General features: G+C 47.3%; 2 protein-coding genes across 2 annotated transcripts; one reads left to right on the top strand and one right to left on the bottom strand.

Moving 5' to 3' along the window:
* The first annotated feature begins 1,668 nt into the window (after window positions 1–1,668).
* LOC119363150 (interferon-related developmental regulator 2-like) lies at window positions 1,669–6,540 on the top strand. Its single transcript, XM_037628462.1, has 13 exons — window positions 1,669–2,083; window positions 2,174–2,351; window positions 2,987–3,067; window positions 3,313–3,395; window positions 3,490–3,605; window positions 3,689–3,799; window positions 3,892–4,004; window positions 4,086–4,392; window positions 4,471–4,554; window positions 4,633–4,683; window positions 4,766–4,837; window positions 5,834–5,902; window positions 6,311–6,540. The coding sequence occupies exons 1-13, from the start codon at window positions 2,074–2,076 to the stop codon at window positions 6,341–6,343; spliced, it is 1,308 nt and encodes a 435-aa protein (XP_037484359.1). The 5' UTR covers window positions 1,669–2,073; the 3' UTR covers window positions 6,344–6,540.
* Window positions 6,541–6,683: 143 nt separating this feature from the next.
* Window positions 6,684–10,354, bottom strand: LOC119360795 (pentatricopeptide repeat-containing protein At1g25360-like; the record flags this gene model as incomplete). The annotated part of the gene is made up of 1 exon (XM_037626290.1): window positions 6,684–10,354. A coding segment is annotated over one exon (2,247 nt), but the record flags the coding sequence as incomplete, so codon positions are not given.

The raw sequence follows: 10,354 nt of genomic DNA, 5'->3' as shown, positions 1-10,354 counted from the left end.
GGCTGGTGGCGGGGAGTGCCACGTGGCGAGAGGGGATTGGCCGCTGGGGCGGCTGGCGGACGTGTCCGGCGCCGGGCAGACGCGTCCAACGCGCGGAGGAAGAAGGGGGCTAGGGTTTGGACCCGAAATTTCGGAGGGGGACTTATTTATAGATAGAGGGAGCTAGGAGGCTCCAAATGCGGTGCGATTTTCGCCCACACGATCGTGATCGAACGACCGAGAGCATGGAGGGGGTTTGGATGGGTTATGGGCCACTTTGAAGGGGTGTAGGGCTGCAACACAAAGAGGGCTTTTGCGGCTATCCGGTTAACGGTTGGAGTACCAAACAACCTCCAAATGGCACGAAACTTGACAAACGGTCTACTGGTGGTGTACCAAGGCCGCTTGGGAAACCTCGGGCTATTCCGAGAAAGTTTAACACCCGCTCACAACAGGAGACAAAAGGAAAACGTCGGAGGACATAAGAGTGTCGGATTGCAAAACAGACAACGGGGAAAATGCTCGGATGCATGAGACGAACACGTATGCCAATGCGATGCACATGATGACATGATATGAAATGCAGATGATGACATGGCAAAATGCAACACGCAAGCACATGACTTGACAAAGACGGCGAATAACTGGCGGACACCTGGCGCATGGAATCCGGTGCGTTACATATGTATTATTGGAAGAAGCTCCGACAGAAGCCTCAGCACTCTGCTTTCAAGCGCGTCGGCTGCTAACGTGGCGGGATCCCACCTTGAGCGGTCCTGCAGCCTTTTCTGCCAGGTGCCAGCCAACGGCAGGTCGGCACGGCGCAGCGAGCGGCCTACACCTCAGAGCAACCCGCGTGCCACCGCAAACACATGTCCTTGGGATAGCCGACGCGCCGCGGTGGGGGCTCGGCGCCACTTGCCGGTTGCCACGGCGCCGCGCGCAATCGAGCCGAGCGGTGTGGTGTCGACACGGTTCGAGACTTTGAGGGCGTAGACGTGGGCGCCCGAGGCCCGTTGCCCGCGCGGTCGCTCGCCACACAGCGCCCGGGCCAGCTGAACCGTACGGGGAGAGAATATCCGGCGAGCAATTCCGGAGCAGCGGCATCTTCTTTATCGCACCCCTGAAAATTCTCATCAGATGCCATGCAGATGCAGGTACGTGCAAGTTCTGTGGCCGATCCGGCGGCGTAAGGTTGGCGGCCAGAGAGCATGCCTAGCCGGTGAGCCATCAGCACAGAAGGGGCGTGATTCAACGCTCTATTTTCGGGTGTTTATTTATTTAAACACGCTCGCTCTCCCACTTGATTTAGGTCATTGTAACACGGCAGCGTGACTTGTATTGCGAATCAGTGTCAAACAAGTTTTGTAACTTGACACCAACGCTTTTTCCGGTCAACTTTGCTTTACAGTATACCCTTCCTGTTGCCCACAAAGCTATGCATACCGTGCTTCGCTCCATGAGGTGAAATGCACCTCCCTGTGAAAAGCAAGGCATAGTATGAGTTTGAAAAAAAAAATGATGATCCGTCCGAGTTCATCACGTCTGAGTTTCTCATCGGAAAAGGCAAGCGGAGCCGAGGAAAAGAAGCCATCGACCGACCGATGGTACTCGTACCGTGCCCTAGTTCCCAACTCGGACCCCGTCTCCCTCCACCGCTCGTTTATATTTGCCCCGTTCCCCACCCCGCACGGCCGAAGCCGCCTCCCCCCTCCCTCCCTCGCCGAGCCCAAGAGAGAATCGGAGACCACGGCCCGGCCAGCTCCTCCGCCTCCCCCCCGACCCCGCGCCCTCGCTACTACTACATGGCAGCTCGGCGTCTCCACGGCCAATCCGACTCCGAGACCCTCAAGAACAACCCCTGCTTCTGCTTCTGCTTCTCCTGCCCTTGTCCTCAGCCGCGCGCCGCGCATCTCGATTCCGCCGCCGCTGCCCCCGCCCGCGCCCGCTCCTGATTGGGCCTCCGCGTGCGCCGTCTCCTGACTGCCTGTCGCTGCGCGGGTTCTTGCGCGGTGCCGGTGGTTTCTCGCTGCGGTTCTTCGTAGGACGCCGTCCGTTTCTTGATTCCGGTTCTTGCTGCCGCGCGGGCTCGCCATGGGGAAGAGTAAGTCTCTGTTTCGCCGGCTGGTTGTTGCTCTCTTTCCTGCCTGGGGGTTCTGATTCTGATTGATTTCGGGGGGCTTGTCTTCCTCAGGCAAGAAGAGCAAGGTCCGCGGCGCCGGAGGGGACGACCTTCTGGACAGCAGCGACGCCGACAGCGTGGGCTCGTCGTCCACCGCGCTCTCAGATCTCTCCATCTCGTACGGCACCGAGAACGTCAACTCGCACGAGTTTGTTCTCGACAAGTACATCGACGCTCTCTACGAGAAGAGGTGGGGTTCTGTAGCATTTCTCTATTTATGCCATCACCTGCAGCAGTCTATGCCCAACGTGTGCTATGCAAATAGATGTGCCCTTACTGGTGTAGTGTGATACCATCACAAATTCACAATAGAGTAGAATGATGGTTTGGCAGCTGGTCCTAGTTGGCTGACAAATGTTGATTCTGTGGATAGATTAGGATGATGTTGTTGACATGACATTTGATAAAGTGCTACGGACCTTCATGTTGGACTAGACCCTCTCCTTTACCTGTTGGGTTTTACAACAACTTAGTAGTTTGGACTGGGCCTCCAGTGTTTGGTTTAGCCTACAAATTCTGATTGAATTTAGGCTATGATGATTGAAAAACTGCATTATCCTGTACCTCATGTTATTATTACTTGCTGGGTCATCGAGTAGTGTAGATTGTTGTTGTATTATGAAGTTATGTCAAGTTATACTCAGGAAGCCTGTCATAGGTAGCACATTTGTCAAATTTGACTTCTAATAAGTCTACAAATTTGACTTCATGTTTTGGTTAATCGGACATTCTACCCAATGCATCGGCACCATAATGTAAATTGTAGAAGTAATCATGTTGGTTTTATTTAGTGTACTCAATATAGTATTGTTTATATTGGAGCAGGGGGTCTACAAGAGAAGCAGCGTTGGCTTCATTGGTTGATGCTTTCGAAAGTTTTATGCTTGATGGTCTTGTTGAGAACAAGTAAGTTACTACATTTCACTAACCAATCTTAGTTCTTGCATGTGGAGTTAGTAATTACTTAAACTGTTAGCTATAGACATACGACATGTTTGCACAAAACAATTAAACATCTCAAGCTCAAAATTTTATCACTAACCCCTGTCCTTTTACATTCTGTGTCATCATCGTGGCTCATTCTTAACTGGAGATGTATTTTTGTCCAAATCCACCGTTTAATAATGTATCAAATTTATTCTCTTCTGAAGATATGCCACTCTACTGAGTCTATTCAATACTTCAATCAAGAAGGGATCTACCAAGGAGGCTTGCCTGGCATCTCGCGCCATTGGTCTGTCTCCTATCCATTAATGTTCTTTTCCCCAGTTCCACCTCATTTGGAGTTTACTTACACCGTTTTTGGCTGTTGTGTTCTTGATTTGCAGGGTTACTGTCTATTACACTTGGTGCTGGGAGTAGCTCACATGAAACAATGGTAGAATCACATCCACAGCTCTCTAAGGTCCTTCAAACCTGGTCGGATGCTTCAAAGATGATCTCTGTAAGTGAAAGTTTTTCTGTTCTTCTAGGCTTCCAGATTTTGTTTACATTTTCAGTGACGTGATCTGTGTTGACCTGCTGTAGGCTCTTGATTGCTTGGCCATCATCACATTTGTTGGTGCAACTGATCTGGCTGAAACAGAGCTATCTTTGAAAGCCATGTGGGATGTGATTCATCCAAAATCAGGTTCAAATGTATGTATAGGTGCCATTGATTTATTATCAGATTTTGCGAACCGCACAAAGAACTCTATTCAATAGCTTTGTGATTCCCGACTTGCCTGCAGGTCGGTACTGTCCGGAAACCAAAGCCACCTGTGTTAGCAGCTGCTCTATCTGCATGGACATTTCTGCTAACAACTATTGGTTCATGGCGGATAAACACTGATAGCTGGAAGGAGTCAGTAACTCATCTCTCTCCCCTTTAAATTATATCATCCATTTCATTGTTTACTTATTTTATGGTTTTACTATTTGCCAGGCCAATCACGTATCTCTCTACTCTTCTAGGAGCAGAGGATCGTGCTGTTCGGATGGCTGCTGGTGAAGCATTAGCTTTGTGCTTTGAGTTGAATCTACTTGATGTCTCCCCTTCTGAAGACGCTGGTGATGACACTGGAGTACCTGGTAGCTCTAAGGGCAAACTTTTCCTGGATATGCAAGCATTGAAAGCCAAGATAGCTGGTCTTGCCTCGAATCTCTCTGCGGAGGCAGGGGGGAAAGGTGCAGACAAGAAAAATCTTTCTGACCAAAGAGACCTGTTTCAACGGATTTTGGATTTTGTCAAGGTCTGGTTCATTTTCATTCTTATTTGATCTTCGGTTTCGATCTGTCTTTCAAATTCTTAATAGCAAATCTGTTTCCAGTATGGTGAGTGCCCTGAAGAATCACTGAAGATTGCTGGAAAACGAGATGTTCTAAGGGTTGCATCATGGTCTGAATTGATTCAGGTGCCTGCTTCTTTCTTCCAGTGATTCCTGAATTGCTGCATTTTCACATGTCTTAGCTAATTTTCCCTTGATCATCAGTTGAACTTCTTCAAACGTTTCCTTGGGAGAGGCTTCCTGAAGCATGTGCAGGTAACTTTCTTGGAGTGGTCTGTTTTCCACTGTGCTAATTTACTTGTGCATGTCACAAATGCTAGATTTGTTTTCCATACAGGACAATGGACTTCTTCAAGATATCTTCAGTATCAAGGCTGACAAAGCTGAAACTCTGTCATCGAATGATAAGGTAAAACTGAGACATAGAAGGCCTTAATTTGCAATGATGATTGCTGTGGAGAGCTCTAACTATAGTTGATTTGGTCTATGGAGTTAATTTTGGAATTGTGAATGAATTATGACCTGTTATATGATTGATAGTATAGAATGCCAACAGCAAAGACACAAAACAAGCTTAGCAAGGGATTAGGCTAGGTTAAACAATTAAAGTAAGATTGATGGTTGATGTTTCTTAGGTATACGCTTGTGGATTCTATGAGATGGATGAACTCCTTGAAAATCTTTTGTCAAACTTGCTCTGCCGAGGACAAGAAAGAGATTGCTCATGGTCATGATTCAAGCTGTACCGTTAGAGGCTGCTTAGCGCATCTGCGTCCTTTTGGTCGTTGATACTGAAAGTCGGAGAAATTAGCTAGCACCAACGCAAGAAGTGTTGTGTTTGGCGCTCAAATAAAAATGAAGTGTAGCGTTTGGCGCTCAGATAAAAATTTAGCTAGCACCAACTCTTAAGGAGTGTTGCGTTTGGCACTCAGGAAAAAAAATTGTAGCACTACAGTTAAGCTTCACACTTGGTGCCAAGGTTTTCTTCTCTTTTGATATGTCCGGGTTTTGTTCTAAATCTAATTATTTTGCGGCATCTTAGCTTCTGTAGGTGGTGCTATATGGGATGGGATAAAAATAGCTAAAACGATAAAATTGTTAGAAGGATGATGTTCCATTTTGCAACTAACTCCGGGGTGGTGCTACGGCCTAGGGATGCACATGCTTTTATGGAGGGATGCACATGCTTTTATGGGTTTAATAATTATCTCATGATCCCCAGACCGCAGAATGAGTAAACGACATTTCCGTTCTTATGTGTTTTCAAACTTCAGACTCCTTTTCAGGACTGTTCTAATGCCTTTTGCTTGGTTGTGATGGACATAGTTTATTTTTTATTTTTGTTTGTGCATCTGTTGTCAAGTGATAGATTCCTTATCTTGAGAAATTACAAAAACACTTGCAGAAAATCTTTAGATCCGGAGAAGAGAAAGGAAGAGCTCTGAAGCTGAACAAGGATCGTCGTTTAGCACAGGTGAATAACTCTTACGCTGGGTTTTGTCCTTGACTTGATAACCTCCATCCCAAATTATAAGACGTTCTGTTAGGCTATTTTAGTCCACAAATAAATGATGTTTTGAACATCTCTTAAGTGAAACTTCTAAAACTTTGGCTATCGATTAATCTTGAATAATGTATGTTTGGAACATGAAAATCATATGTACACATTTTTTATATCTATCTTTGGAAGTTGAAAATCATACGTTTGTGCATTTTCTTGACTTGAAAATCATCTGTATGTTTGGAACATGAAACTCTAGGCATTTTATTGACAAATTGTTTTGCTGCCATTTATCCTTGTTACCGGTGAACATTGCTACCCGGCACCACATCATTCTACCAGTGCATTGACTAATCTTGGATATTTCTTTGTTCATTCCAGGAGAGGAAAAACGCTGCCATGTTTGACGAGTAACAAGAAAGGAAACAAAACCTCATCGACCCAGCATTTTACTCCTTTTGAGCTGGAATTTATTTATATCTGTGTGGACAACTACAGGAAGAATGTCCTAGAGTTTGCTCTCCTTGACTGTTGTCTAATTATGATTATGATGGCCTGCTGTACTTGAGGAATACTTGGCCGAAATGATTAGTGTTGTTGTTATAAAGTCCCATGTGCGTTTACTTGTGAACTAAGTTCTCCTCTTAGTTTAGTTCAACGAGTGTGTTCTGTTGTGTTAAAAAACTATAGTCCCTTAGACGAACATCACCTGGGGCGCGAGGAGGAAGCGGCGGTGGCTTCGATCTGGAAAGCCATCGCGGGACATCCAATTTTTTTTGAGAGAGCGCTGGGAACATCTCAGGATGAGCTTAACCAGGGCCACATGGCCAGACGTGCTTAAAACGGGCATATATTCCTTGGGCCCTGCTTGGATCCTCGTTTTCCTCCACTTACACCTGTAAAAGTTGCAGATCTCTGTCCATCGTTTTGGTTTCCAGGCAAAAATAACTCTTGGCATGTAAATTACACCCGGAAATTTGATACACGTGTATTAAATTACATCCATACCAAGCGCAGCCTAAGGGTTCGAAGTTTACAATCGAAAGGCGAGCACATCTATACAGAACGAGCAAAGGTACAGCATGGCCTCTCTGTTTATCAGCGTGCTGGTGCGTCAAAACAACGGCACCGGTATTTTCTTTGGAAAGGCGAACAGAAATACTCTTATATTTCTTTACGGAGGGTGTAGTAAAACAGATGTCAGATCAGGCACTAAACTAAGCATTCGCCGCTGATGAAGTATGCACAAGCAGCTCATTGTCCGGTGTTCATACTTGAGCTCAATGCAGTATCTTTCCAACCTCGCCAGCATTGTGAAAATGGCTGGGAAACCCATTCACGATTGATCTGCCACCAGTTCCTTGCCTACTTGTTGTTGTCTGTCTCCCCTGTTGGTTCATAATTCATCTCCTTATCCATTGTCTCAGTTAGGCCCTATAAATGGAACATGACACGGCACCTGAACTTAACCAAAGAGAAGAAAGCTACTCTGCCTTAACAAACTGGATTGGTCCAAATAGGCCATGAGATACCAAAGAAAATCACATCGGCAGCACTGTGACCCCAATATCTGTGGCATAATTAGCACACCCATCCGTCACTTGTTTACGAGACACAGATTGTGTGAGCAACCATAGACTGTATAGTTAACAGATCTCCCACGAAAAGCCAGCAAATCTGAATTGGTCCGTGCCCCTGGATTCAAATGGTGTCACTTGCTTATTTACAACCAAGATAGCTGGTAAAATAAAGCTGAAACACGGACCGGAGGGAGGCATACGAAACCGGCGGTTCGTGGTTACCGGTCGGTTAGGACCGTAAACAAAAGATTAGTCCAATATTGTTCTCAAAATCGAGGTGCAATTTTTGGATCTGATGAATGGTAATTCACTAACTGTTTCAACTGCTAGTAACTGACTGAAAACCAGCCAAGTTTGGATGTGGATTCAAAAAGAGAGACGGGGGTTGAATCTTAGACGAACCGAAGAGTTCAGGGCTGTAAAGTGGACTTCTCTCGTTCAAAAATTGTCCACTGGGACCCCGTGAGATAACTGGCTATTGTCAGTAACTGGGTACCAGACATGATCCTATACAGTTTATGTAATTGGCTTTTGAATCCTTGAATTAAGGGACGTCTGTTGGAAGGTCCACTGCCATGACAGCAAACAAAGCCTACATTCACCAATAATTACCACATGAACATTCTCCGTCCTTGAAATGATGAAACCGCTTAACATCCCTAACAACAATCTCCCGTCCAACTGCCAGTGACATGAACATCATCGCAGTATGACAATCGCCGCATATTCTCAAGTTTTTAAGAACTGTAATTGTGGCTCCAAGAGGCAACTTTAGAAGTCCAAAACTAACTGCCAGTTTCTCACTATGCGCAAATAATACGTATTCCTTTTGATGGGGTGCCATATCTTGCAGGACAAACTTTGTATCAGGAACATATCCCAGCTTTCTCATCTTAGCACCAACCATTTCAAGGAACCTGTAGACTTCATGCGCTTCCGGATGTTTTGTGTCACCAACAACAAACACGTGAACCTTGTTTCCAACTTCTATCCAGCTGCATCCAGGCTCCTTCTTCACCCCACGATCACGCATTAGCTTCCTTACTCGTGCAGCATCAACCCAGCGTCCAGCAGCTGAATATGTGTTGGACAGTAGTATGTATGTGCCATCATGCTGCGGTATCATCTCAAAGAGCTGATCTGCCGCATAAGCACCAAGTTCCGTATCTCCATTAATCCGACAGCCAGAGAGAATCGCCTCCCAAATGGCAGGGGTAGGCTCAAAAGGCATTGTCTTGATCAAATCCATTGCTTCTCCAACTCTTCCAGCCCGGCCATGCAAATCTATCAGCCGAGCATAGTGATCTTCTCCAGGGCTAATACCAAAGTCCCTTTTCATGGACTCAAAATATTGAAAGCCCTCGTCTACTAAGCCAGCATGATTGCAGGCTGTTAAAATTGTGAGGAATGAAATCCGATCAGGATATATGCCTTTAGCAACCATCTGGTCAAAGAGGTCAAGTGCCTCTCTACCGTGTCCATGCTGCCCAAGGGCTGCAATCATGGCATTCCATGAGACAGAGTCAACATTGGGCATCACAAGGAACACAAGACGAGCATCTTTCACAGCACCACATTTACCATACATGGTCAGTAGTGCATTTCCTGCAGAATTGCTTGCCTCGAAACCACACCGCACAATATGTGCGTGGAGCTGCTTTCCATGCTTCAGCCCCCCAAGTTCACCACATGCAGCTACTGCACCAGCATAGGTGTAATCACATGGCTTGACATCCTCAGACCTCATCTGGTTAAACAGCTTCAGAGCATCTTCTGCAAGACCTCCATGGACATACCCTGATACCATCACCATCCACGATAACTCACTTTTATATGGCATCTCCTTAAATACCCTAGCTGCATTGTCCAAGCAACCGCTCTCGATATACCCTGACAAAATGGTGTTCCAAGAAACGACATCCTTCAAAGTCATACTGTCAAATATCCTTGCAGCAACAGAAATCTTCCCGGACTTCGAGTATAAGGTCACCAGCGCATTGTTAACAGGTAAAGCTGCCTCAGGAACAAAATTCGGCTGCAACCGAATGAACTGTCCATGGACAGACTTCCCATGCAGAAAGAACCCGGCATTTGCACAAGCACTCAGGACGCTAGTAAATGTGAATTCATCAGGTGGTATCCTTTTCGACACCATCCTCCTGAACAGCTCAAACGCCTCTGCACACATTCCCGATTGCACATACCCTGAAATCATCGCATTCCACACGACATCGAACTCTGCATCAACCTCTTCAAAGGCTGATCTAGCAGCATGGACATCGCCTTTCCTGACATAGCCCACGACTATAGTAGTCCACGAGAGCTCATCCTTAACCGGCATTTCGTCAAGCACCTTCCGCGCGTCCCGGGACACCTCAGGTGCATCACATTTCATGTACAGCGCAATGAGCGCGTTGGACACCGACAAGACAGCCCCGGCGCCCAGTTTGAGGACGGCTCCGTGCAGCTGCGTGCAGTGCGACGCCGCGAGGTTGTGCATGTGGCCGACGGCGCTGAGGAGCGCGGTGAAGGAGTAGTCATCTGGGCGAAGGGAGTCAGAGCAAAGCAGGGAGCGGAACACGGAGACCGCGGGCGCGGCGAGGGAGGCGCGGGCGAACGCGGATATCATGGCGTTGTGGAGCACGGTGTCCCGGCGGGGTAGCGGGACGGAGTCGAAGAAGGATGCGGCATCGGGGAGGCGGCCGGCGACGGCGTAGGCGGAGACGAGGGACGTGGCGGCGATGGGGCCGGGGTCCGAGCGGAAGAGGATCGCCGGGGTGTCGAGGTCGGGGGAGAGGGTGTAGAGGTGGAGGAGGCGGAGCGTGAGGTGGGGGTGGGACGGGTC

Source organism: Triticum dicoccoides, chromosome 2B (genome assembly GCF_002162155.2).
Source record: "Triticum dicoccoides isolate Atlit2015 ecotype Zavitan chromosome 2B, WEW_v2.0, whole genome shotgun sequence".
Lineage (NCBI taxonomy): Eukaryota > Viridiplantae > Streptophyta > Magnoliopsida > Poales > Poaceae > Triticum > Triticum dicoccoides.
The sequence above is the reverse complement of the archived record's forward strand: the minus strand, read 5'-3'. Positions and strand labels throughout refer to the sequence as shown.

Excerpts from the sequence above, each read along its gene's own strand:
- LOC119363150 (XM_037628462.1), top strand. Across the intron at positions 4,393-4,470 it reads GGATTTTGGATTTTGTCAAG|TATGGTGAGTGCCCTGAAGA; the intron begins GTCTGGTTCATT and ends ATCTGTTTCCAG. Across the intron at positions 5,903-6,310 it reads AGGATCGTCGTTTAGCACAG|GAGAGGAAAAACGCTGCCAT; the intron begins GTGAATAACTCT and ends TGTTCATTCCAG.